This window comes from Coregonus lavaretus (genome assembly GCF_964263955.1).
Source record: "Coregonus lavaretus genome assembly, chromosome: 22".
NCBI lineage: Eukaryota > Metazoa > Chordata > Actinopteri > Salmoniformes > Salmonidae > Coregonus > Coregonus lavaretus.
Window position 1 is genome coordinate 36,763,634 of NC_140009.1, and position 27,763 is coordinate 36,791,396.

A 27,763-nucleotide genomic window follows, 5' to 3' on the forward strand; every position below is an offset into this window, starting at 1 on the left:
GAACCAACAGGCCTGGGGGACTCAAAAGAGTGATAGAGTATGCTTGCTCGCTACTTTAGATTATAGATAGGATTAGACATTCGGTTTCCCAGACACAGATTAAGCCTAGTCTTGGACTAAAAAAAACTTTACAAATTGAGATTATCCATTGAAAGCGCTTTTTAGTCCAGGACTGGGATCAATCTGTGTTAGGAAAACCAGCCCTAAATGTGAATGGAGAGTGGTGGATTTTCCTGCACACGGGGTGCATTTCAATACATTTACATTTTAGTCATTTAGCAGACGCTCTTATCCAGAGCGACTTACAGTTAGTGAGTGCATAATTTTTTTTCTTCATACAATAGTCTAAAGAGGCTTCCTCTTATTGACTCCTTTCCTCATAGATCTGAAAACATCACATAGGTCCAGTTTAGCTCTTTAATCACCGCAAAATGCAGATGGACATCGAAAAGGAAAATAATCCACTTAGAGATGCACCCTTATTGTACCAGATATGGAATAGAATGGTTTTGCAACTGGCTTTCATGTACTTGTGTGTCTCAAAAGCGCTCTGATTGTCCTTGTACTCAGATAAATGCACCATGTACATATTTATCTGGTCAAACAAATAAAAATGTAGTATCTGACTGCCTTTGCTTCGAGCATTCCTTCTGTTCCTGTGATGCTTCGTACTCGTCGATCCATTAGTCCTCCCTTTCCAGTAGCACTCAAATTAACGTATTTCGAGCTCCACTGATCAGCCTGTTTACAGAAGTCGTTCGTGTTACTGTTAAACAAACGACAAGAAGCAGACCGATACATTACTGATTTAAAAATTCTTGGCAGTAACCACAACCTGTGAAAATGGCAAACGGTATGCGACGCTTATTTCTGTATCATGATACAAATGGAAGTACAGTTGCTAACTAGCGTAGTTAGCTAACTAACTTTAGCCACCAGGAAGTTCAGGTGTTGTTAGCAAGCCAACTAGCCAACGTTAGCTAATGTGGAGACGTGGCTCACAGCACAAGCCATTCATGTCAAAAGCATAATAAAGCCCTAAATGAAAGTGAAACTTGCTTGAAATGCACAATTCGTTAACTTTAGCTAATTTCATAAACTGTTTACAAACAAATCTATGAAATTGATACATCAATTTGCTATAATGCCTAGTATATTTCTCTGAACAGTGTATTCATTCGATGGTTTACTGGTGTTCGGCTTGCTGTTCATCTGCACGTGTGCCTACCTGAAGAAAGTGCCTCGAGTGAAGGGCTGGCTGCTGGCAGAGAAGAGAGGGGTCTGGGGGGTGTTCTACAAAGGTATTTAATGGGAATAAGATGGTGCCTCCCAAAATACCATGCCAGTGATTGATAATTGGCCAACAGCGTTAAATCAGGCACCCTTAAACATATGCTTTCTAAAAGGGAAAGTTAAGCATGATTTCAATTAAAGTTAATGCATATCACTTGTGAATTTTTCACACACACTTCCACTGGCTTTTCTAATGAGTGTGAAATGTGATGTTGTTTACAACTTGATATCACCTTGATTGTCTTTGTTATTGTCGCAACAGCGTCTGTGATTGGGACCAGACTTCACCTGACAGTGGCTCTATCCTGTGTGACCATGGCGTTCTACGTCCTCTTTCTAAAGTGACCAACTAGGAGACTGGACTGTCTAGTCGGCACCTCATGGACACTAGCCTGGTCCCAGATTTGTTTGACAATGACAACAATGGATTTGGCAAGACCGCACAAACAGATCTGGGACGAGGCTACATGGACACTGCCGCTGAGGTTGTAACCAGGGACCAATGAACAATGTGGCAAGGGATGAGGATGGGGCTACACACTTTTGAAATGTGGTCTTCTGTCTGTCAACATGCCACACACCCTTCACTTTCTGAAGTAAGATGTTTATTTGATTTGGAACGTTGATGAAAAAGGTCAAGACACTGACTGACACAGAGATCAATAACATGAGTGTCCCACTGTGTGCAGTCAGTGGTCAAAATAGGGTGGTTGATTTATCTCTTTCTGTTAATTCAAATTAAGGAGTTTCGAGATTTTATGTGGTGGGTTTTCTCAAGAAAAATGGTACTGGTGGAAATATATTCTAAGTGCCTGTCCTGTTGAATTTACTGCCAGTTACATGAGTGAAGAGTGAGGCTTCATCATTATGTGACTAGTGCTGTTGGGGTTCAGGAGTTTGGACCAATGTACCTACACAGGACCAATTTATAATACAGCCATTAATTTGACATGAAAAATGACACTAATGATCTGAACCACATCTTAGCATTTGCCAGTACTTTGTCCCTTGTTACAGTGATGCAAAGTGTATGTTTTTATAAGTGTGATATTCTAAGATGTGGATGAAGGTGGAATAGAGGGTGAACATGGAAACAGTGTTTAAAATATATTGCAGTAAATAAATACATTTTAACAATTTATAAGGTATTTATATATATGTATACTGTATATGTTGTGTGATTTATTATAAACAAGCAAATGTAGGCCTACTCATTAGCCGCATGCCCGCTTGGCCATTTATGGCCACACGAGGGCAAGCTATTATTTTACTACAACTACCCCCCTCCCCCCCCCCCCCCCCCCCCCCCCTCCGTGATTTCCCATGATTCTCTGCGCTGTATAAGTTAAACAAGACGGAAATGCAGCCATTCATGTTTTCTTTGAATGTTAGTGTGTATATGGTTGTTGTGTGCGTGTACGACTGAATGTTTGTTTGAATGTGGTGAGCGTACGAATGAGAGAGTGTGATTGTTTTATGTTTGTAAGTCTAGCTACCAAAAAACTACACAGTGATCTTATTTGATCTGGTCGGGGTTTGGCCTTGTCCCGATTCTGAAATGATATTACCCGACATGCGAGCCCCTGAGGCGATGAGCATGAAGCTTCCACGAACTTCAGGGCTCCACAAGAAATTGTGGTCAGAAGTGATGACTCGATCAGATATACTAGTGCCGAGGAGATTTGTAGTTTTACCTCATTCTCCACACCGGCCAATGAGTATAACAGCGATTCTGATCTGCCATAAATTAAGAAATGGTTCCCCTGAGACGATAATTAACAATTGTAGGTGGCTAGCTAGCTACTTAGCCAACGTTTTCTGGCTAGCTCGCCAGCCAACTCTTGTCCAGCCAGGCAAGCTAGCTCGCAATTATTTTAGCCAGATAATGGGTCAAGTAGTGAGCGTTTGTGGACTGAAGGGAAACGTGTGCCAGGTTAGTTTTATAATGGACATTCAGTGGACCTGCTGCTTCATCCCCATTAAAATATATTTTAAAAAGCCTGGGTGGCTACAAAAAAAATACGTTAAATGTGCAACCAGCCAAACAAAGATTTGATTATATAAGGTCCATGCTTTCACACGACTGTTGGCTTGTGTGCTGAAAAAGCAACCACCACTCAACAAATGTACTGTCAAAAGAATGCTTTTATTTTAAGATGTTTCAGTGGACTTGAATACTGTAATACAGTAATGATCTTGTGTAGGGGGTAGTTCACTGGAAATTGAATGAGGGTAGGGGGTAGTTCACTGAAAGTTGAGTGATGTTCATTGTTCACTGTGTGAGTTGTGTGAGGGGATTATTAGGTGGAGTAGAATCCCCCATCGTGCTTCCTGGAGTATCCCCTGTTAGTAGAGGCATTGTGGTGAGATTCTGTGGAGACAAAAAGAAGTAATACATTGTTAGGGAAAATGCCCCGCCTAGACCAGTAGAGAACTGATTTCACTCATACCTGGCCAGAACCAGGGCTTTTACAATTAGGTCAGAACTAGGACAACAATATTTTAGAAGTCCCAGTAGTTATGGCCATAGTCAAAAAGCTCTTCATACACCAATCACAAGAAGTAAATGAGATTACGATAGATGTTCCTTTCACAGACTACCTGATTATAGATTGGATTTCAGTCATGCTCATCCTCTTCTTGTCTGCCTTTATTCGCTAAGTATTCACTAATCAATTATTTATTGAACAAGTACTCAGGATTATATTGACATCTTACCTATTGTTCCCTCAATGCTGTAGATGGAAGACTTCTGTGAGTTCATCCATACTTTGACTTCTTTCTCGGTTTCACACAGGGGGGCTTCATGTTTTCCACGGTTCTTCAGAGTCCTCCTACAGAGTTAAAGTTGTACATTAGTTTAGTTATTCTCTTCCCACAGCTGCTGTCTGGCACCCTATTCCCTATATAGTGCACTACTTTTGACCAGAGCTCTCGACTACAGCAGCACCACAGTTGCAAGCATCCCCTTCCCCGGTTCCATCACACACTCACCCATGGTCGTCAGTAACAGTCTCCCTCTGGTATAAGGTCTGGTTCTTACTACGGAGGAACTCTTGATGGTGGTCATAGGTTGACTTCAGATGGAAGTCTAGGCTGTCTTTAGGTGCCTTGGTTGGGAGAGAGTACAGTAATGTGATAGATGATCGTTCTGTTTGTATGTCACTTTATGATGTAAATTCTGCATTTCTTCAATTTCTGTAAAATGTGTGCATGAATCAGTCAAGTCAAATATGTTTATATTGTACTAGCTATCTGCATTTGGCTAGTACAACTTATTTTCATGTTGCCCTTTGTGTCAAGCTAATTGTAGACATAGGCCTATTATAGAGTAATAATATTAGCCTACCTGCCGGTCATGATACCGGACATTCCTTCTGATGCTGGCTAGAGTAGCCCTGTCATTTAGACGACTCCACGGTTCGTCATTTTGAGCTATGTGTGTTGGTTTATCAAATGGCTCTTTCTGTTCAGTTGGAAAGAAGAATGCATAGGCTGATCAAATAGCGGAAATCATGTTTTTAAATATTTTAGGCAAAAAAATGCACAAATATAATCAGTGCTAGAGCTGCAATTTAGGCCTACCTGACATTGCCTTGCCCCAGTCAATGAGTAGTCGTTCTCGGTTTTAGGAAAAGGAAAGGGATCTCTCGTTCGTGACATTATAAAAGCTGGAAATGTTATAATTTTGCGGATGATAAATACATGTTTTTGCCGCCAAATTGTATCCCCTTGTTTGTCGCACTAGAATGTTTACTAACTCACAATGGTTGCTAGGCGATTCATTGTGACACATCCACATATATAGTTTATACAAAATATTAGCCTAATCCCTCATCCTTTGCAGAAATGTGAGTTTACGAAAGGTTTAGATTAGCCAATTTTGACTAATAATATTAATTTATTGCGCTATTCATTTACATAAAGACATCTCAAAGCGTTGTAAAGCAACAACAAAAAAACAAGCATTTTAAAAACAACATAATTGATCGTGAGTTGATGATTAATGACTAGGGTATTATTTATGGAAAACAATATAAATATTTCAAAATGAGTGTACCCTGTAATATCACGTTACAATCAGGTTTCCTACGTAAACCCAACAAATTGCCGTGTCTTGCCAGGGAGTTTCCACTAGTTACCACAGTCACAAAGTCAAAATGGCTATATCGCTATATCGTAACATTTCACGAAAACAAAAATATGCAACAAAAAAATCCTTACATTTTTGTCTAATTCCTGTTCACCAACAAATGGGGCCTTATAAAAATGCACAGGGCCTAATTTCAGTTGATGATGTCGTGCTATTCGAGATCGTTGGGATGTCCATACCCCCCATTGAGGTTGACATTTAAAATGGTTAAGGTAAGGGTTAAGCCGTTAAGGTTAGAGTTAGATAAGGGTTATGGTTAAGGTTAGGGTAGTGGTAGGGGTTAAGGTTTTGGATATGGACGTCCCAAGGATCCCAGATAACACTGATCCTGTCAAAAAGCACCTGTGGAGTGCAGTAATGACTGCAAAAAAAACGGCATATTCGAATGCGAAAGATAATTGAGTGTTTTAGTAAAATATACAAAATGTTGCTGACCATTCATTGAACAAAAATTAAAATAAACGATAATTGTATTTAATTATTTTCAGGGTGCTAGCTAGAGATTGAAAGCGCCTGCGCCTCATAGGTAGACTGCTAGAGGATGCTGTATCAGCTGTCGTGGCATAAATTCAACCCTCTACCACGCATGAGTTTCACCTCCAGCGTGGAGCAGACCTGCAAGCTGTTTATGATAGCCTACCTGCTGCTCAAGAAAGATGAAGCGCGGAGCGTCACACTGTTTTCTTCACCTTCTGTGGCTCTTTTTTGTTCAAATTGATGCATCCAGTGATTTGCCCATATGCAAAGAGGTAAGGAGCATGGAATGATAAGTTACTTTTAAACATAATTGTGACTGTAATTGACGGGATTTTCACCCATATGGCATAACCATAACATAAAGTGCACTTCATTAGGTAACCTAAATAAAATGTAGTGTGATGTTTCACTTAATGTTTTACATTTATTTTGTATAAAAACTCACATTTCAGATAAACTTAACTGAAGTGTAAAGTTTCTATTAACATGCTGTAATTTTCTACAATAGAATTGCAAACATTTTCCTGTAGTTTTCAATGCAGTCTTGAAAAAATCCATTATCCATCCTTTTATGATCCATTATGAAAAGCATATTGACTGATCAGTTGGAGCAGAACTCATTCATATTGACAGAAATACACGTTGTCTGTTGCAGCCTATGTCTCAGTAATGTCTGAATTTGACCTCCAAAATGGCACTATACTGTAAAGTACAAGCCATCATAAGTGAAGATGATCTAGAAACCTGATCATATATCATATTTGAAGAAGTATCCTTCACACAATTAGTAGGAATATTTGATGAGTAATAGATGTTTGCTATATATGGAAATATGATGCAAAAAGCAATGAGTTATCAGAACCATATAATTCAAAACAGTCACACATGGCTGAATGGCCAGTTATAGGACAGAATAAATGCAGAGCTGTTGGTCTATCTGTTAGAATTCTGCTGTAATATTATGGTATTTCAAGATAGTTCATTTAGGGTGGGGGTCAGTAAAAAACAACAACTTGTATCACACTTTTCAGCATGGGCGGGGGGGGGGGGTCTGGTGGTAAGAGGTGCTGAACTGTACCCCTAGACGTACTAAACAGCTCAACTGTTCTCCATTTATTTTATTTTAAGCAATGAGGTCAAATGTAATCATTTTAAAATTATGTTGAACCATCATCAACCCTGTATACACCTTCACTCTGAGGTAGCCTATACAGAAATGAACCATGGAAACAATAGTTGCCTATTTTTCTCCTTTCCTAAAGAGGTTGTCAATGTCATGTTAACTTAATTCAGTACTGTAGAGCTCCCATACTCAACAGACGGACCCCAGGCCGGATCCGGACCAAGAACGGGGTCAATACGGACCACGGGTCCGAATTAGTTTTTAGTTTTTTAAATAAATAAAACATTTTTTGGGGGAGAAACTCAGTCAGGTATCATATGAACACACATAAGACATGGCAAAATGTGTAGAATTGCAGGAAATTAGCATTAAAACTGCAAAATGTTCTCTCTGCCAACAGGAGGGGTGTGAACAGTTTGAGGTCGCATGGGTTGCGAGGTGGGGGTTTGTTACTTCGCCAATAAATGACAATATCCATTCGGACCTTTCTTTTCCACCTAGGAAATCTGTGTGACCGGACCGTCTCAAATAGTACTTGAGTACCCCTTATGGTTATACCTGTGTTAAATGGACATGTGTTACACTGGTCTGGTGTCAGTTTATTTGGTGTTGCTTACATAGCCTTCATTAGTCATAGTCAGGTGCCTGTGTGTATGCGTGCGTCTGTGAATCCCCAAGCTTTCTCAACAACAGTTTTCTGCCTTCAGCAAGTCCTTAGTTCTCCTGTTAACAACTCTCCTGGCTGTAGTCTAATTTCTCTTCTTAATATTTGCATAACTACTGTGGTATTTGATAATGCCTAGGCATTTCTTGTAGAGAAATGGAGAGCTGATATGCACCATGTTTGCTAGAATTGGAAGTTGTCTCCATCTTTATGACCCATTCATTATTCCTTGTTCGCAGTGGTGTAAAGTACTTAAGTAAAAATACGTTAAAGTACTACTTAAGTAGTTTTTGGGGGTATCTGTACTTTACTTTACTATTTATATTTTTGACAACTTTTAATTTTACTTTACTACATTACTAAAGAAAATAATGTACTTTTTATTCCATACATTTTCCCTGACACCCAAAAGTACTCGTTACATTTTGAATGCTTAGCAGGACAGGAAAATGGTCCAATTCACGCACTTATCAAGAGAACATCCCTGGTCATCCCTACTGCCTCTGATCTGGAGGACTCATTTTCTATTCAGGTATCTTTACTTTTACTCAAGTATGACAATTGGGTACTTTTTCCACCACTGCTTGTTCGGTAACAAGGTTACATAAAGACTTCATAACACATTCTTAAGTCATACGTAACACATTCATAAACTGTACACATTTCATGAATGCTTAGCAAAATCAGCTGGAGCAAAAACAGTTTATAATAGAACTAACAAATGACTTGGCATCATGATCAGGCCCATGTAAGGTCAATGTGTCATAGGAAACCCACAGCCACCTTTACCTCAAGGTGAGAGAGTTTAGAGGCAGATTAAGTTGAAGGGACACCATGGCTGACTGATTCATCAGAATGATTTGTTTTCTGCCACAACCTGTGTGTGTGTGTGTGTGTGTGTGTATGTGTGAGACCATGAGGAGACAGGGTCACAATGTCCCGTTGCCACGGTGTACTCATTTCTTTATGAACAAGGAGTATTAGATTACAGCCAGGCAGAGCACATCTTCAATTTATGCATTTTCATTTTATCCATCAACGTTTCACTTTCACTCCCTCCCCCTCCCTCTCTCTCTCTCTCTCTCTCTCTCTCTCTCTCTCTCTCTCTCTCTCTCTCTCTCTCTCTCTCTCTCTCTCTCTCTCTCTCTCTCTCTCTCTCCTCTCCCTGTCTCCCTCTCTCCTTCTACCTCTCCGTCTCCCTCTCCCTGCCTCTATCTCCCTCTCTCTCCCTCTTCTCCACCCCCACTCCTCTTATCTCTAAAACAAAAGCTAATGTAGCTGCACTAATAAAAAACAGAAGCGTGTTAGAGGGAACATTTGTCTGCTGGTTGTTAACTATTAATCCTACATGGTCCAGAGTGGGGGTTAGGTTTACCCTGCTAAGTGGTCTTGCAATACTATTGAGTCCTATGGGCCCTGGTTAATAGTAGTGCACTATGTAGGGAATAGGGTGCCATTTGGGACGTAGCAGGAAATTCTTAAGCAGCACTTTGACATATATGGCCTAATGGCCTATTTCGATGCCTTGACTTTCACCTCTGTACTAGCATTGCTTGTCAGGACTCATGGCACTCCACAGCGGCTGTGGGAAGAGCCTGAGTGCCAGTCCATTTCTGCTGTCTTGCCAACCCCTTATGGAATTATCATGTCAGTGAGTGACAAGGAGTTGGAATGATAGTACAAACATACTGTATCTGGGACCAGGCTAGGAAGAGACTGTACTCTTCTGTATATTCTCAGTATGCGTTTTATATTCTGGTTACTGACTCACTGCTTACATCTTCTAAGTAAAGAGTACTCCTACGACGACGTTATGATGGGAGGGCTACACCCACAGCAGCCTTTGTCAAAGAAATACTTACTGTTTTTTATAAGCACTCTGTCACACCTATAGCAAAGCCACTTGAAACAAACAAGACATCCTATGTCGCCTGTTGTCTGTCTGTAGTTGTAATGACTTGCTAAGAGATGATTGCGATTAGTTGTTTACAGAAGGGTTGGCCCAGTCTGCAGCTTTCCCAGCTTTTCCTTGGCTACTAAATAAGTCAATAAGCCCAAGGTGAGGGAGATTAAGACAACAGGTGAGGCAGCAGCCTCTTGACTGAGCAAATATTGATCCGATCCTTCTATTTGGAAAGGGGGTTGGTCTCGGTTAGAAGGAAATTTGGCTGAAGGTGATGCATTATGTTGAGAAATCATGTGTATTGGCCAGTTATCACATTTTAAAGTCAGTTACATCAGTCAAAACGTATTATTTCACTAATTTTAGACTCTCTGAGCATGATTAAAATGGTAAAATGGTCCATCAAAATGAATGTGAGGTTATTTAGGAGTTGACTTGAAGATACTCCGAATGGGTATCTGTGAATTAGGTCATGACCTGTGTGCTGTCATGCTCTAAACAGTCCCAATACACTGTTCTCAAACTAGCACACTCCACATCCTTTTCAAAAACTAGTGTCACCATTAGAGGACTACCTTGTGAGTATTTCATCCATTGTTCAGGCTCTTTACACACTCTGTATATATAAATACCTGACTGGTGTGAGTCTGTGTGTGTTTTATCTTTCAGTCCGACTACCACTTTGAGTACACAGACTGTGATGTGCTGGGGTCTCGATGGAGGGTGGCGGTGCCCAACAAACCAGACACGTGCACAGGCCTCCCTGACCCTGTCAAGGGCACACAGTGTAGTGAGTACTCTACCTACCTCCCTTACTCTACCTACCTCCCTTACTCTATCTATCTATCTATCTATCTATCTATCTATCTATCTATCTATCTATCTATCTATCTATCTATCTATCTATCTATCTATCTATCTATCTATCTATCTATCTATCTATCTATCTATCTATCTATCTATCTATCTATCTATCTATCTATCTATCTATCTACCTACCTACCTACCTACCTACCTACCTACCTACCTACCTACCCACCTACCCACCTACCTACCTACCTACCTACCTACCTACCTACCTACCCACCTACCTACCTACCTACCTACCTACCTACCTACCATCCTACTTTCCTACCTACCTACCTACCTACCTACCTACCTACCTACCTACCTACCTACCTACCTACCTACCTACCTACCTACCTACCTACCTACCTACCAACCAACCTACCTACCTACCTACCTACCTACCTACCTACCTACCTACCTACCTACCTACCTACCTACCTACCTACCTACCTACCTACCTACCTACCTACCTACCTACCTACCTACCTACCTACCTACCTACCTACCCACCTACCCACCTACCCACCTACCCACCTACCTACCTTCCTACCTACCTACCTACCTACCTACCTACCTACCTACCTACCAACCAACCAACCAACCAACCATACTTTCATACCACGTACTACACTATATAACACCCTACACTGGATCCAATATCACAGATATACGTATACCCTTATTACAACTCTACATACAGGACACAGTTTCAGGGTAAGTTTCAGTCTTTCTCTTGATTCTTCACCTTCTCTCTCCTCACTTCCTTTTCAAAACATGGGAGGGAAGCGAGGAGACCATTGGAGGACATATTCTCCTCAGATCCTTTGACGTTTTGAAGAGGCGGGGAGAGAGGATGTGAGGAACCAAAGAAAGGACTATTGAGATGCACCCACAGTGTCTCCCTGGCCTGCACTAGTCTCATCTCTCTCTTCTCTCTCCTCCCCCCTCCTCCCCCAGCGTTCTCCTGCAGCGAGGGGGAGTTCCTGGACATGAGAAGCCAGGAGTGTCAGAAGTGTTCTGCTGGGACCTACTCTCTGGGGACGGGCGTGGCCTTCGATGAGTGGGACAGCATGCCGGCCGGCTTCATCTCACACGGGATGAACATGAACATAGCTGACATCTACACCAACTGTTCAAAGTCAGTATCTCTCTCTCAGTCTTGCTTACAGCGGGTGTGGGAATAGAGTAGTATCTCTCCATCTCAAGCTTGGGTTATTTAAGGGCCATTTACATCTGCCTGGTCCCAGATCTGTATGTGCTGTATAGCCAACTCCTATGGCTGTTGGCAAAACAGTAAAAACTGATCTGGGACCAGGCTACCTTTCTACGCAGCCGCATACTGTTTAGTGCATTGGAAGACACCCTTATTTTAGTTTCCATTCATCTCAACCTTTAGAGCTTCTGTCTATTTTCTCGTTTGTCTTCCCCTATAGCTCGACCTGGATACCGAAAGGCGACTACATTGCCTCTAACATAGATGAGTGCACCTCTACCTTGTCCTACGCTGTCAGCCTGAAGAAAGCAGGCACTGTGTCCTTTGAGTACTTCTACCCAGACAACACCATCTTCTTTGAATTCTATGTGAGTGTTCCATGTTCTATGTTTTAAGTGTTCTATGTGAGTGTTCCATGATACTCTCCATTCATTTCCAATGGACAGGGCTACGTGATGTGCTCCTCAATCTATCTCCATCATCTCCATGCTATCTAAACGAGGAACTGTAATGAACTGAACTGTGTGCGTCAGGCAGCCATGTTGTATTGATCTCATCGTCCTGTCTTGTCCTCCGTCCAGGTTCAGAATGACCAGTGTGAGTCCACAGACTCTGAGGGTCGCTGGATGAGGACCTCAGAGAAAGACTGGACTCCCCACAATGTGAGTCTTGCTACTATAGCCCCCCATACATTCATACACTGAGCATGGTGGGGTAGTGACCCTAATCTCGGAACCCAGAACCAAATCTTGTATGCATGAACTATGCTAATGTCTATTAAGGGAGATGATGTATGACCCCCGAAGGTTGCTCTCGCTCTCTCTCTGTCCAGTTGAAGCTGAATCGAGGCAACAACGTGCTCTACTGGAGGACCACGTCTTTTGCACTGACGGGCAGTACTGTCAAACCTGTGCTGCTTCGCAACATTGCCATCTCAGGTACTATACAGTAGTCATTGATGTCATCATTTTCTATCCAGACTTGTTTGCAGATTGCCATCCCTGTTTATTTAGGGTTGATTATGATACCCCGGCAGGAGTATTTTTTTTTAGCAATATTCAAAACATTTCAGCAATTTGTAGCCCCAACACCTAGCAACCTCGTCAAGAGATTCAGATCTTTTGGTGTAACGGTTTGACAGTCGCTGAACCTAGGTTTGCGTCCCGGTTGAGGCTACCCCTCAAAAGCGCTGCAATGCAAAAAACTGAAAAGCTAAGATGCACACCTCTTCTTACTCTTGTTTCTGTTAATAATTACTGATTGATAATCGCCCTGCTCCTCCAGGGGTTGCCTATACGTCAGAGTGTTTCCGTTGTAAACCTGGGACCTACAGCACCAAGCCAGGCTCTGCTCACTGTACCCCCTGCCCTGCCGACTCCTACTCCAACAAGGGAGCCACGGTGTGCCAGCAGTGTGAAGAAGACAAATATGCAGGTATGTTTGCATTCTAGCACCAGCCACTTAACCCACGAAGGGTAAACTATATACCTGAAAGATATGAACTGCTAGGACTATTTCCGCGTAGATATTTCTCCCTGTTACAACCGATTGAATAGTGGTTTGCTCACTTGCAAGTCACCACACAAATGTATATAATGTATGCAAATATACTGTACATGCTCTTGGTTCAATTAAATGCACAGGCTGTGTGGTTGGTTGACTTAGTCTAAGTGTGTGTGGTATCTCTGGATCTTAATGGTGGTTGTGTTTTTCTCCTGCCTCTTGGTGGTTTTCCACTGGGTCGTGTTCAGTAGGACACACCATAGCAAAATGTTTAGCAACAGACAAGAAAAATCTGTTTTGTTATTGGACATGTTCATGCACTACCACTCTGTTTCGAAACATGACTGAACACAACCTACTGAACACAACCCTTGTTCCCTTGTTCAAACGCTTCTTCCAGAGGCCGGATCAGGGAGCTGCAAGCAGAGGCCTGCATGTACCACCAGTGACTACTTCTACACTCACACCCCATGTGACTCCAAAGGACAGGTAATACTATGGGAAAAGTAAAGAGAAAGTAAATGAAGCTGACTGACAATGCTGTTCATATGTGAGCAGTCAGTTGTTTTTTCATGGCTCAGGTCACTACAGTGACCACCAGCTGGAGTTGGTATCAGCTTTCCCTACATATTGATTGTCTGTTTAGTCCTGACAGGTTCTATTCAACCAGTATGCACTCAGTCATGATGATTAGCCATAATGTAGCATACATACATTGATGCGATATGTGGTTATTTTACCTCCCTTAGTTGAATGCACCAATTATACATTAATAAGAGTGTCTGCTAAATGACTAAAATGTCAATGTAATTCATAACTCCCCCCCATACGTAAAAAAAAAATTATGCACACATGACTGTAAGTCGCTTTCGATAAAAGCGTCTGCTAAATGGCATATTATTATTATTATTATTGCTCTGTTTCTTAGACCCAGCTGATGTACAAGTGGATCGAGCCAAAGATCTGTAGTGAGACCGTTGAAGGGGCAGTGGATAACAGTACTGAAGGAGCAGTGGAGCTACCAGCCTCTGGACAGATGGAGACCTGCCCTCCCTGTAACCCTGGCTTCTCTGTCACCAACACCTCAGCCTGCGAACCCTGTCCTCACGGATCCTACTCCAATGGAACAGGTGCAAAAACCCCTCCTCAAAGTAACGATTGATGAAATGTATTAATGGAAATAAACATGATTGTGCTATGTTTTGTGCTCGGTGCTATATGAGGAACATTCTGCAACAAGTGTTGCAGAAACACAACAGCTTATGTCCTTCAAAAAATGCCAATGTTTTTATGCTGTCAGATCTTTTGTCGCAATAATTATTTACATACTTACTTACGTAATCCTCTATGTCCCCTTTAGGACACAAGACCTCTTTGGCACAAATGTAAACCCACTGCTCTTTAACAGTAGCTCTCGATCCCTCATGTCCATATCCAGCCTGTGCTGATTGCTTGAGGGCCACTGGTTGGCAGCTAACCCTCTCTACTGTGTCTTTATCTAACACTCTCTATCCATACTCTATGTGCAGCCTGTGCAGAGTGTCCGGTAGGAACAGAGCCGGTGGTGGGCTTTGAGTACAAGTGGTGGAACAAGATGCCCGACAACATGAGGAGCTCTGTCTATAGCCGGGAGTACAGCGACTCAGTCAGGAGCACGGGTAAGGGACTCTAATACCTTTTTCACTCTACTGAGGCAAACCAAGCCAAGTTGTAATGGGCTGGCCTGGTTACGAATCGGCAATAGTTACAGCGACTCAGGAGCACTGGTACATATGTAAAGGACTCAAATACCCTTTTTACACTATCGCACTGACACGAACCACACTGTGGTGATGTGGATACTGTATATTCCTTTCAAATTGTAATTTCCAGCACCTTTCCAGCAACTATGGTGGATGTGTAACCAGGACAGCTGGTACAGCTCTGCTTGGCTCGGCTAAATTCAGCAGGGTGAAAAAGGCCTACTTTTGAATGAGCAGTCATAAAGTAATTGACTTGATCCTGAGTGTTGCGTTTGACGTGATGTGCACTCTCTGTTGGTGGCCTGTGAAGTTATTGATTGTTGATCTGTTGTTGTGACTGACAGGATGGGAGGTGGCAGGAGAGTACATCTACACCACCCCAGGGGATCTGGACTCTGACTACATGATGCTCTCACTCACTGTCCCTGGATACAGGTAGGGCTCGCAGGTTCAATCTGTGGAAGTTACAACAAACACCCGAATGAAACTGCTTATGAATGGGTTATGTATGAGTTATGAATGTGTTATAAAGTCCTTATATAGGTACCCTTCTAAAAAAAAGTGTTACCCTTGAATTTAACATATTTGCATAACACTGTATGTGTAATGCTACAGTATATGTGCTGTAGGTGTCATGTATTGTTGTGGCTGTAGTAAACATTTGTTTTTGTAAAATAGGAGTTACCTTTAAATATTTTCTGTCTCCCTAGGTTGCCTCACTCGATGGCTAAGGATGATGAGAGGAGTGAACTGTCCCGGATCTCCTTTGTCTTTGAGACCCAGTGCACTGCTGATTGTACCCTCTACTTTATGGCGGTGAGAGAGAATATCTCACGCAACATTTCATGCAACAATTTAAAGTATTTGTAGTCACATAGTACATTTGGTTAATCTGTATTCAAGACCTACAGAGTTGGAATATTGATGTAAACAAAAATACAAATTTTGTGGATTGTAAAGAAAATGAACGAAAATGTATTCTTTTCCCAGGGTTACAATGAGAGGACCAACGACATGGTGGAGCACTGGAGGGGCACGACCAGGAAACAGTCCTACTCCTACCTAGTGAAGAGCAACAGCACTGTCAGCTTTACCTGGGGCTTCCAACGCACCCAGGCCTTCAGTGAGGTGAGATAGATAGACACAGACACACTCACACTCAACACACTTAGATCCATGGAAATTTCAGCCATTTCATTGCTGAGCTTTCCATCACAGACAGTGGACCTTTACCAGAGGGACAACACCTCCCATGTCATACGAAACACTAACTCATCTCCGCAGATAATGCATCTCTGCATGACTCAACTCCACAATATTTCTTCAGCCCCTTATGAAGGAGTGATGTGTGTTTGACTAGTGTGGCATAGCCTTACGTACTGTATGAGTACTGTCCCTATCTTCTCCTCAGGTGAGGCAGTACAGCGGTGACTTTGCCAAGATGTACTCTGTCCAAATCACCAACGTGATGGGAGGTGTGGCCTCTCAGTGTCGTCACTGTGCCTTGGGCTCCGGGTCGGCCTCAGAATGCGTCCCCTGCCCTCCAGCCCACTATATGGTCAAGGGGACAGGCATGTGTAAGAGCTGCCCTCCCAACACCTTCATCAGGGCTGATCAGACCGTAGGGGAGGCAGCCTGTATCCACTGTGGACCCAATACGCACAGCAACAAGGTAAGGAAGGGGATCGACGACGAACTGAAGAACTGTTGTATTCGTGCATTCATCAGATAATGTAGGCCTGCGTGTAAAGTTTTTTTTTAGCTGTGAACGTAACACAAATCAAAGTACTAATAAAGATCAATGCATCATTTGTTGCATTTTTAAAGCCTGTGATACACAATACTCTGAATTATTTATTGTGCTTTGAAGGTGTGCCCATGATAATGCATTTCATTGTTTCCATGATAATGATAATGCATTTGTGTCCATGATAATGTATGGTAATCCTGTTTCTCCCCCATCCCCTCCCAGGCCCACTCAGCCTGTGTTAGCGACTGTAGACTGGACCTGCAGTCCACCGTAGGAGGAGAGGTCCTCCAATATGACTTCACCCCCCTGGCTAACATCACCAGCTTCCAGAGCAGCCCACGCTTCACCAGTAAAGGCCTCCGATACTTCCACCAGTTCAGGGTCGGCCTCTGTGGAGAAGAGGTAAGGTCTGATGGATGGATACGGTTCTATTTAGAATACACCTTTGGTCAATCTCAAAAGTATTTTCCTCGCATTGCATCCTCTCTTCTTACCTTGTCAAAATGTCAGAGGAGAGCATTGGAGAAGATCTCCTCTTTCTATCTCCTCCATTGCTCTCCTTGCTTCCCTCTGACATTTTGAGAAGTAGACAAGGAAAGAGGACGCAAGGAATCGAGGAAAATACTTTTGAGATTTACCCCTTGAACACAGTAATGATGGTTACATAGAAACTCACATTATTGGTGATTCTCTGTTGTGACCCGTGTAGGGCAGAGAGGTGGCGGTGTGCGTTGACAACGTGACAGAGAGCAGGAAGGTCAGAGGTTACGCCTGCCAGTCCACCGTGGTGCCCTCTGAGGTCAGAGGTCAGAGTGTGGTGTCATCACAACCCTTCACTATCGGTGACACACTCATTGGTAAGAGATCAAGCTTTACTCCATGATGTATCCCTCTCAAATAGCAATATATACACACCAAAAAACACCTGGCTGGTAAAGGGTCTTGGGGACAGCTTTGCATGAAGCCAAGGATGGACTTGAAATTATTATTGTCCATTTTCTTTGTTGGGTAACTTTACCAACTGATCATGATCAACGGGGTGGTGTACAGAAAACACTGTCACCATTGCTGTGTCGATGTGTCTCCTCTCTTGCTTTAACATGTTTTGTTTCTGTTTGAAGGGGTTACCTCTGACACATCTCTGGATAGCATTGCCTCTCTTGAAAGCTATTTCACTACCAAGTCCAACCTGCCTGATGTCATATTCTACTACAGGTATCATCATCATCAATCTGGGTTTTCAAATAAAACAAATATTTGTTACTGCGGTTTTGTATACTTTTAAGCCAGTAGTTTTGAAACTTTAAGGCAGAGACATAACCAGATGTTCTAGTGGTGGCTAGTTTGTTGTTCTATAATTGAGTACTATCCCAACTCAGTACTATATAACCTCTCTTTACCTGCCACTGTACTCTGTATTTAGAAGTCATATTATGTCCACCACAGGTCCAGTGAAACAACACAGGCATGTAACAAGGGAAGGACAACTACCATCAGACTGAGATGTGATCCTACAGTGACAGGCAAAGACCAGATTACACTCCCAAGGTATGGACTACTGTACATGACTAACTGACTGAAGTAAACTATGTAGACTCTCAAAATGTGGCTGAACTGACACTGGCAGTGCACTCTGATATTTGTACAGAGAGTGACTTCCTGTGGAATAATGATGGAACTACAACTATTGCACCACCTCAAATAAAGACTTGCTATTACAGCTTAGCCTTGACCCCAGCTGTACTGTGTGATGTCTGGAAGACTACAGTGTGCTAAACTCTCCCAACCCGAATAAGAGCAGAGCACCAACAGTTGCTAGGTGAATCTTAACATTCAACTCTGTCTTTGTTGTCCTGTCCAGTAAATGTTCAGAGGGGACATGTGACGGCTGCTCCTTCCATTTCCTATGGCGGTCTCAGTATGCCTGTCCACTCTGTACAGAGAGACACTACAGAGAGATAGTCAGCGCCTGCATACAGGGAATACAGGTAAGATATTACATTAGTACCAAGTCCTGCTTTCATATACTCTTCTTTGCTGGCTTTGGAGCATAAGGCTACAAAAACCTTCTACATCATGCCAGACAGTCCTTTGCAGCTTTTTGATTCTTAACTATGCACATTGTCTAATGTAGACTTGCGATAACACTATCAAAACAGCCAAATTATAATAATGTGTGTGTGTGTTTGTATCTCTCTCTGTCTCTCTTTCAGAGAACCACCTACGTGTGGCAGCAGCCCCTGCAGTGTACTGGTGGTGTGTCCCTGCCTGCCCAGACGGTCAGTGCCTGTGTGACCCTGGACTTCTGGCTGAAGGTCGGTGTGTCCACAGGGACGGTCGCTGCCATACTGCTCATCAGCATCAGCTGCTACTTCTGGAAGAGAACTCGCAAGTAAGATATAGTCTATGTGTGTGTGTGTGTGTGTGTGTGTGTGCGTGAGGGTGTAAACATGACTGAAGCCTTTTTGAGGACTGGTGGTGTGTGTGTGTGTGTGTGTGTGTACATCTGTGCATGCATGTGAGGAGTGACAGGAGTCTTTGTGGACTGTGTGCATGCACTTGTGTGTGTGTGGGTATCTATTCATGTGCCAGTGACAGTGCGTGTTTTCTCTCCCCTTCATATGCAGGCTGGAATATAAGTACTCCAAGCTGATGATGACTGCTGGAGATAAGGAGTGTGAGCTGCCTGCTGCAGACAGCTGTGCCATCATGGAGGGAGAAGATGCAGAGGACGACCTCATCTACCTCACCAAGAAATCCTTCTTCACTAAGATCAAGTCCTTCTCCAGAGAGGTGAGGCCAAAAAGGTGGTGATGTGATGTTTCAAAAAAGACATGAGTCCTCCTTATACAGGGAACTGGGAACAAGATCTGTATCACTGTATGTGGTTTGTATAAATATTTTGCATTAGAAATATATTTCTGGTATAAAATGTCTGAAATGTGTCTGTAATACTGTAAATCATACTCCAAGAGACGTTTCCCATTGAATGTGCAATGGAAAGTAGTACTTAAAGTAGTTATTATCTTATCAATTAATGTTTTGATCACTCTAAAATGAGAACAACTGTATTTGATGTGTTTCCACAGAGATCGTCAGATGGATTTGACTCTGTTCCCCTGAAGTCATCATCAGGTTTGGAGATGGAGATGAGCTAGAGAGGGGATTCCGACATAAAAAACGTTTGGGAATCCCCACTCTAGCTCATCTCCATCTCCAAACCTGATAAGCCTCTGGTGGACCCCCCAGTTTGGAAACCCCTGAGCTAGAAGAGTACCCAAAACCTCCTTCAACCTCTGGATGAAGGAACACATATGGGATGTATTAATTATTCATTGAGTTGAAATGTTCAGAGCGTTGCAGATAGAAATGTATTAAATAGAGCTGACACGATTTCCGGGACCCTATTCTACCTGACAGACAGCCATATCTGTTCTACACAATTAGGGTTGCAAAATTCCCAGGTTTTCCAGAAATCCCAGGTGGTAAATTCCTGGAATCAGGAGGGAATAAGCAGGAGATCTGGGATCCCTCCAACCAGGATTTCTGGAAAACTTGGGAATTTGGGTAAAGTTACCTAAATTTTGCAACCCTATACACAATAAATTTCTATAGGAACGTTCTGCAATGTTGCACCCTTCTGAACAGTATGAATGTTGCTCCCCTCACTGCATAGCACCAAAGGACAAGAAGCATCTATTCTAAACCAAACAGAATAGAATGAATGGAACGGCCGGAACATGATGGATGTCTTTATAAGTTCACAGAGAGGTGAACAGAGCAAACCTTTTGTTCAGAAACCCTCTCAGTTTAAACCCTCAACATCTCTGGGATGTTGCAAGGACTAGATAATGGGAATATGTTTTTCACCTGAAGTTTTTTATGTATTTGGTCATATCAAAACAAGTGCATGTTTCCATTAGGAGAATGCATTTCTCACGAAATCGTTTTGGTGCTAATATGGACCGATTTGTTGCTCTGCTAATAGCAATACAGTTTGTAGCCATGTAGAAACCTTAATGGGTACCTGATCTTTTATGGTGAGATTTATTTTTACGAAACATGTGAACCTGTGCTTTTGTTATATTAATTATGTCTTACAGTAACGCGTGCATTTTCATTTTTATTCATTATTATCAGCCATTATGGGTCTAACTTGTGACAATAGAACATAAAAAAAATATATGTATTTAAAAAGAAATCTAACTGTCTGTTGCCAAAATTATTTGGTGAAAAAGCCTTACTGTATCTTATTTCTACTCAACTACTGAGGTATGCCTTTATTTAATTTGGAAATGGAGCCATTTACTTAATGTTTCATACATGTTTCATTTATTGACTCTTGAAAGTCATTTTCTTTGCATTAAATTTACTGTTTGTCTATGCTTTTAAATAAACTTCTAAAAAGGTTCTGTGAAAAAAAGATGTTTGTCCAAAGACAGTACAGTATGAAGATATGCAGAAACTGCTTCTCCTCGATAACGCTTGTAGGCGATGTCATGGCGACGTTGGCTAGATAAGCTCATGCGCAGAAAGACGTCACCGTCTAACGGTTGTCTCGCGCCGAACTGCGCATATGTATGCCTTCAAATCAAAGCCACTTCTTCGATATAAAGTTGTTTTTGACAAAAATGAAAACGTATCAGTTTGTAACTTTCAAGAGGTTGGAGTAATAAAATGCTAAACTAGTTAAGACATTGGCTCGAATCTAGGTTGTGCCTTTAGATTTCGAGAAAATGAACAACTAAGGAAGAATGTTTCACTACTCTCATTGACTTCTCAAACCTCAGCCTGGTCTGCTTGGTTTGTTTCACAAGCGTTCCCGGAAGTCTCGTGATGTTGCGCCTCTGTATTTAGAAGCTCTGTGGTTTATCCTTTGAGTGACTGGAAGATTTGGATCTCATTTCGCGACATTTTGTTGTTGCAGCATATGAGCACGGGCGCGCTGGGTAGGTAACATAGTGTAATCCCGGGAACCTTAACGCAAATCGGAGTAGGAACGCTTTCTCACCATAATTTCAAGAATTCAGCACCTCGCTAAAAACGAACATTAGATCCGGCATTTACTGAAATTGATATAGTTTACGAGCATTTTCTTCAACAAGCTAGTTAGCGAATTTACTTTAGTTGCACGAATATAGTTGCCACCTTTGACCAACAAAAAGCAGAAGTCACAATCTGCAGTTTGAGGGTTGTTCTGCAGGAATGTCGCAGAAAGAAAGACCAAAGTTTTATCGGCAGGAGGTGAACAAGACGATTTGGGAGGTACCAGAACGCTACCAGACGTTGTCTCCAGTTGGGTCCGGGGCCTATGGATCAGTTTGGTAAATTACGCTTTTTGTCATATGTCTGCACAGAGCTATAGCCATTAATTTCTACGAGGCCTGCATAGACGCTAAAGTTAGCTTTCCAGCTAAATTAGCTAGCTACATTCAGAATAGAACGCTGCCCGGCCGTGGGCCCTCTCGATTCTCGAACTGTGTCAGCGAGAGCGAGCGAGCGAGCATGCGAACTTGCCCCAACCAGTCTATGTTCACACAATATAATAACATTAGCCAGACGCACCATTCGCTAGTGTTGCGGTATGACATGTTGCCATGTCCCCAGCCACGTTTGCTAACTACGTGCACGATTTAAATGTGTCCAGCTACTTTTATAGGTTGATGTTGTATCTGTTTATCTGAATAGCAACATCCCTTTGAAACGTATGGCTATTCAAGTTATGAAAATATTATGCAAATTAATAGCCACAAAGAGCAGGAAACTAGCAGTTATTGTTGCCATCTAACATCCAATTGTTTTTTTCCTGTACCGAGTGTTTCTGTTATGTTCTTTTCTACTTTGGTTGGGAAATGCATTTAGACCCAAAGTTTGCAGTTCTGTAGTGAAACTCGTTGTAGCTAAAGTGGCTAACTTACATCGGTTGTTAAACCTCCACACGGTGATGCCACTTCATTCTGTATGCCATGATGACTAATATGCCCAGAATAGGTCAAACCAAACTACTTTAACCAGGATATATGGCTCACTGATTTACTGTCTTGACTACTGGGCGTTGCAGGTTAGCTTTTACAAAACGCTGCATAGATGTCTCAACTAGAACCTGCTCTTGCAATACTGTCTTCATTCTTGATTTGGGGAAAAAGGTTTCTTATAAATGTCCAGTTGCAGGTGGGTCTACAAAAACCAGAGATATTAAATCAATGTGTTGTATCTAGTGAGAAATGCCTCTTGCATGTGTGTAGATATTTTTTTGGTCGCAGTGTATGATGTCTGTTTTCTACTTCTACACGTGGCCACGGCAGCGTTGCATAGAAACGACTAGGTCCTGCAAATAAACTGGGAAATGCTAGATCTGCAGCAGCTAAAATGGGAGGCACAACATCGAACGGTACAAAACATGGATTTAACATATTTTGTACTTTTGTCAGGTTTTTGTAGACCCACCTGCAAATGGACACAGACATTTATAATATACCCTTTTCCCCAAATCGAGAATGAAGACAGTATCGCCAAGAACAGATTAGTTGAGACATCTATGCAGCGTTTTGTATATGCTAACCTGTAACGCCCAGTAATGGAAACATAGTTATCACATATCTGCCATACAATCTGTAGCTATGTCTTGCTCCTTAGATGATGAGGTAAGGGGAGTGTGTGTGGGGGGATCCCTTTTGAAGGACATCAAAGTTATCTTGCCCTTCTTTACACTTTTGACATGATGTTTTACCATTTGAATTCACTTTTACTGAAGTGCTAGCTTGGGCCCAGATCTGTTTGTGCTTTTGCCTACTCCATTGTCAAACTAAGCATTGGCGTGACAATTCCATAAGGCTTTGGCAAGAGAGAAGAAACATACTGGCACCCAGGCTAGTGAAGTACTGGTAGGCATATGTTTACTTGAAGAACAATTTACTTACTATGACTGAGATATGTGGTTGTCCCACCTAGCTATCTTAAGATGATTGCACTTACTGTAAATCGCTCTAGATACTAGTGTCTGCGAAATGACTAAAATGTGAATGGTGACATGTCTGTGTTGAGGTTTATTTGACCCTGGTAGGGCCAGGTGAGCCCATGGCATTAGGTCTAATCTGCTAAATTACTAAACTGATGTTAGCTTAGTTTGTTTTTTACACAAATAATGGTTCCTGTATTTCTGCTGCTGCTATGCAACAACAGAACAGGATAATCCATCAAGGATAATATATTCAAAGGTTTCCTTTACTTTTAGCTAATGAAAATGGGCCTAGTAGGACCCAGTATTACCTCCTAGAACCTGCTATGGCATTTGTAATAATAATATGCCATTTAGCAGACGCTTTTATCCAAAGCGACTTACAGTCATGTGTGCATACATTTTTACGTATGGGTGGTCCCGGGGATCGAACCCACTACCCTGGCGTTACAAGTGCCATGCTCTACCAATTGAGCTACAGAGGACCACTAGTATCATCTGCTGGATTGTTGTTGTCTAAGTAAACATCTGGTTGTTGTTTCTGTTGTGCGCCCCACAGCAGGTGGCGACTGCTTTGCTGCTGCTAGGCAGAAGGATGATCTGTTTACGGTCGGATTAGTGCGGTTGGGTTAAAAAAAAAGTGACCTGGATATCAGACCAAGGGATATTTTATAGTACATACAATGTTTGCTTCTGTTTATTCAGAAGGATTTCCTCCTGTTATGTGGGCACCACATCTCACATACAGACAACTTTATCTAAATGTTTTGCTTGTTGCGTCACTGGGAATCCTGACCTCCTTGGCCACAAGCATTTGTGCACCTCTGCTTTGTACTATTACAGTGAGGGGAAAAAAGTATTTGATCCCCTGCTGATTTTGTACGTTTGCCCACTGACAAAGAAATGATCAGTCTATAATTTTAATGGTAGGTTTATTTGAACAGTGAGAGACAGAATAACAACAAAAAAATCCAGAAAAACGCAGGTCAAATGTTATAAATTGATTTGCATTTTAATGAGGGAAATACGTATTTGACCCCCTCTCAATCAGAAAGATTTCTGGCTCCCAGGTGTCTTTTATACAGGTAACGAGCTGAGATTAGGAGCACACTCTTAAAGGGAGTGCTCCTAATATCAGCTTGTTACCTGTATAAAAGACACCTGTCCACAGAAGCAATCAATCAGATTCCAAACTCTCCACCATGGCCAAGACCAAAGAGCTCTCCAAGGATGTCAGGGACAATATTGTAAACCTACACAAGGCTGGAATGGACTACAAGACCATCGCCAAGTAGTTTGGTGAGAAGGTGACAACAGTGGTGCGATTGTTCGCAAATAGAAGAAACACAAAAGAACTCTCCATCTCCCTCGGCCTGGGGCTCCATGCAAGCTCTCACCTCGTGGAGTTGCAATGATCATGAGAACGGTGAGGAATCAGCCCAGAACTACACGGGAGGATCTTGTTAATGATCTCAAGGCAGCTGGGACCATAGTCACCAAGAAAACAATTGGTAACACACTACGGCGTGAAGGACTGAAATCCTGCAGCACCTGCAAGGTCCCCCTGCTCAAGAAAGCACATATACAGGGCCGTCTGAAGTTTGCAAATGAACATCTGAATGATTCAGAGGAGAACTGGGTGAAAGTGTTGTGGTCAGATGAGACCAAAATCGAGCTCTTTGGCATCAACTCAACTCGCGTGTTTGGAGGAGGAGGAAGGCTGCCTATGACCCCAAGAACACCATCCCCACCGTCAAACATGGAGGTGGAAACATTATGCTTTGGGGGTGTTTTTCTGCTAAGGGGACAGGACAACTTCACCGCATCAAAGGGACGATGGACGGGGCCATGTACCGTCAAATCTTGGGTGAGAACCTCCTTCCCTCAGCCAGGGCATTTAAAAATGGGTCGTGGATGGGTATTCCAGCATGACTATGACCCAAAACACATGGCCAAGGCAACAAAGGAGTGGCTCAAGAAGAAGCACATTAAGGTCCTGGAGTGGCCTAGCCAGTCTCCAGACCTTAATCCCATAGAAAATCTGTGGAGGGAGCTGAAGGTTCGAGTTGCCAAACATCAGCCTCGAAACCTTAATGACTTGGAGAAGATCTGCAAAGAAGAGTGGAACAAAATCCCTCCTGAGATGTGTGCAAACCTGGTGGCCAACTACAAGAAACGTCTGACCTCCGGTTTTGCCACCAAGTACTAAGTCATGTTTTGCAGAGGGGTCAAATACTTATTTCCCTCATTTAAAATGCAAAATACATTTATAACATTTTTGACATACGTTTTTCTGGATTTTTTTGTTGTTATTCTGTCTCTCAATGTTCAAATAAACCTACCATTAAAATGATAGACTGATCATGTCTTTGTCAGTGGGCAAACATACAAAATCAGCAGGGGATCAAATAATTTTTCTCTCTCACTGTAAGTGTGTACAGCAGCTGACTAGCCTGGGTGCCAGTCTGTTTCTGCCCTCTTGCCAACTCCTTATGGAATTGTCAATGACACCTATGGAGTTGGCAAGAGAGCACATAAGAAAGCGCAGATCCAGGCTAGCAGCTGACTGTTCATGACTGGTTAGCTGAAATTCAAAGGAAGCAGAAGTGAGAGGGAGGCTTCCCTCCCCCAGTCTGTCAGTCAGCCAGGGTGAATCTCAAAAGTCTTATCCGTGGTTCTTTGGTTCCTCCCTCTCCACGCCTCTTTCTCAAGACGTCAGAGGAAGAGAGTAGAGCATTGGAGGAGGAGATCCAAGGTGATTGTCTCCTCCAATGTATTCCTCACTTCCCTCTGACTTTTTCAGAAGGCAGCGAGGAGAGATCAACGCCACAAGGAATCGAGGAAAATACTATTGAGATCTCCCCCGGAGAGAGACGTTCGTCCCCCAGCCTGTCAGCCGTCTTAGCGGAATGGCTTTGTTTCATTCTGCTAACGTATTAAGAAGGGAGCAAGGAGAAAGGACATCAGGACACTATTGAGAGATCCCCAGAGATGCTCCTTCTTCCCCAGCCTGTCAGCCAGACTCGCCATGGCCAGGCAGTGCGGCTGTGTTTCAAACTGCGTTCCAAATGTCACCCTATTCCCTACATGGTGCACTACTACCCATGGGCCCTGGTGATTTCTTTTTTTAAATGTTTTGCCATTTGGGATGCTGCCTCAGTCTGCTGAGGGATTCAACTTTTTGTTTAGCTGATGTCTCTTTTTCCTCCTTACTTCAGCACCTCTTACATCACTTCATCTGTTTCATGCAAACTCAGCCCTTTAGTGAGCCATTTAAAATGTGTTTTTCCTGTGTCTTCTTGGAAAATGACAACCTGGCTGCAACAACATATTTTAGGCCGAGGCCTATGTCTAAAGCAGGGCTGTTAAATTCCGGTCCTGGAGGCCCAAAATATTTCAGTTTTTTGTTTCTACCTGGTAGTTAATTGCACCTACTTGGTGTCCCAGGTCTGAATTTGTCCCTGATTGGAACGAAAGGATGAAAAACAGAACTGTTTTGGCCCTCCAGGACCAGAATTAAATAGCCCTGGTCTAAAGCCTACAGTCGAGTCAAGATACTTTTTATGAAGAAGATGCATGATGTTTTGTCACATGCTGCTGATCGGTAATTTCAAATGTTGCATATTATCAGTAAGGATTGTATTTCAGATGGAACAGTTGGGAGTAATGACTAGTATCTTATCCTATTGTTGTAGCCTAGTTGTTGCAGTAACTTAAACCCCCATCACATGTTTTCTCCAGCTCGTCGTATGATGAGAAGACAGGTCTGAAGATCGCAGTGAAGAAGCTCTCCCGGCCATTCCAGTCCATTATCCACGCCAAGAGGACCTACAGAGAGCTACGTCTGCTCAAGCACATGAAACATGAGAATGTGAGTTCCATCTCTTTAAAAGCTGCAGAACTGTTTGCTACATGAATCATGTTGCTGCTGCGATAACAAATCTAGGAATATGTTGGTTGAAGTATTCCTCTGCTCTAGTTCCACTTCCCTCTCTTTCTCTTTGCCTGTCTCTCTGGAGCTCAGTTCTCTCTCTCTCTCTTCTCTCTTCTCTCTCTCTCTCTCTCTCTCTCTCTCTCTCTCTCAAGCAGCAGAACTATGTTGGCTACATTAATCATAGTATGCAACTGTGCTGCT

At 42.5% G+C, this 27,763-nt stretch overlaps 4 protein-coding genes across 6 annotated transcripts in view; 3 read left to right on the top strand and 1 right to left on the bottom strand.

The window, feature by feature from the left end:
• The first annotated feature begins 725 nt into the window (after positions 1-725).
• On the top strand, positions 726-2,576 carry LOC311150102 (protein kish-B-like). Its single transcript, XM_084187382.1, has 3 exons — positions 726-853; positions 1,170-1,301; positions 1,556-2,576. The coding sequence occupies exons 1-3, from the start codon at positions 844-846 to the stop codon at positions 1,636-1,638; spliced, it is 225 nt and encodes a 74-aa protein (XP_084043508.1). The 5' UTR covers positions 726-843; the 3' UTR covers positions 1,639-2,576.
• Positions 2,577-3,593: 1,017 nt separating this feature from the next.
• Positions 3,594-4,956, bottom strand: cfap276 (cilia and flagella associated protein 276; the record flags this gene model as incomplete). The annotated part of the gene is made up of 5 exons (XM_084187380.1): positions 3,594-3,664; positions 4,012-4,127; positions 4,288-4,403; positions 4,643-4,759; positions 4,879-4,956. The coding sequence occupies 5 exons, from the start codon at positions 4,954-4,956 to the stop codon at positions 3,594-3,596; spliced, it is 498 nt and encodes a 165-aa protein (XP_084043506.1).
• A 1,076-nt stretch (positions 4,957-6,032) lies between these two features.
• Positions 6,033-21,086, top strand: elapor1 (endosome-lysosome associated apoptosis and autophagy regulator 1; the record flags this gene model as incomplete). The annotated part of the gene is made up of 22 exons (XM_084187168.1): positions 6,033-6,116; positions 10,283-10,403; positions 11,420-11,600; positions 11,896-12,043; positions 12,257-12,337; positions 12,508-12,613; positions 12,960-13,109; positions 13,579-13,667; positions 14,107-14,308; positions 14,708-14,836; positions 15,265-15,355; positions 15,631-15,736; positions 15,911-16,048; positions 16,332-16,592; positions 16,893-17,072; positions 17,380-17,527; positions 17,792-17,885; positions 18,117-18,218; positions 18,532-18,658; positions 18,884-19,062; positions 19,298-19,463; positions 19,760-21,086. The coding sequence occupies 22 exons, from the start codon at positions 6,033-6,035 to the stop codon at positions 19,826-19,828; spliced, it is 2,952 nt and encodes a 983-aa protein (XP_084043294.1). The 3' UTR covers positions 19,829-21,086.
• A 493-nt stretch (positions 21,087-21,579) lies between these two features.
• LOC311150095 (mitogen-activated protein kinase 14A) overlaps positions 21,580-27,763 on the top strand; it is a 40,776-nt gene continuing 34,592 nt past the window's right edge. For all 3 annotated transcript variants that reach the window (XR_014615071.1, XM_084187371.1, XM_084187372.1), the window contains exons 1-2: positions 21,580-21,994; positions 27,370-27,499. Coding sequence is in view for 2 of the 3 variants with exons in the window: in XM_084187371.1 (XP_084043497.1) it covers positions 21,876-21,994; positions 27,370-27,499 (249 nt within the window). In the remaining variant the exon portion in view is untranslated. The remainder of the gene's footprint in view (positions 21,995-27,369; positions 27,500-27,763) is intronic.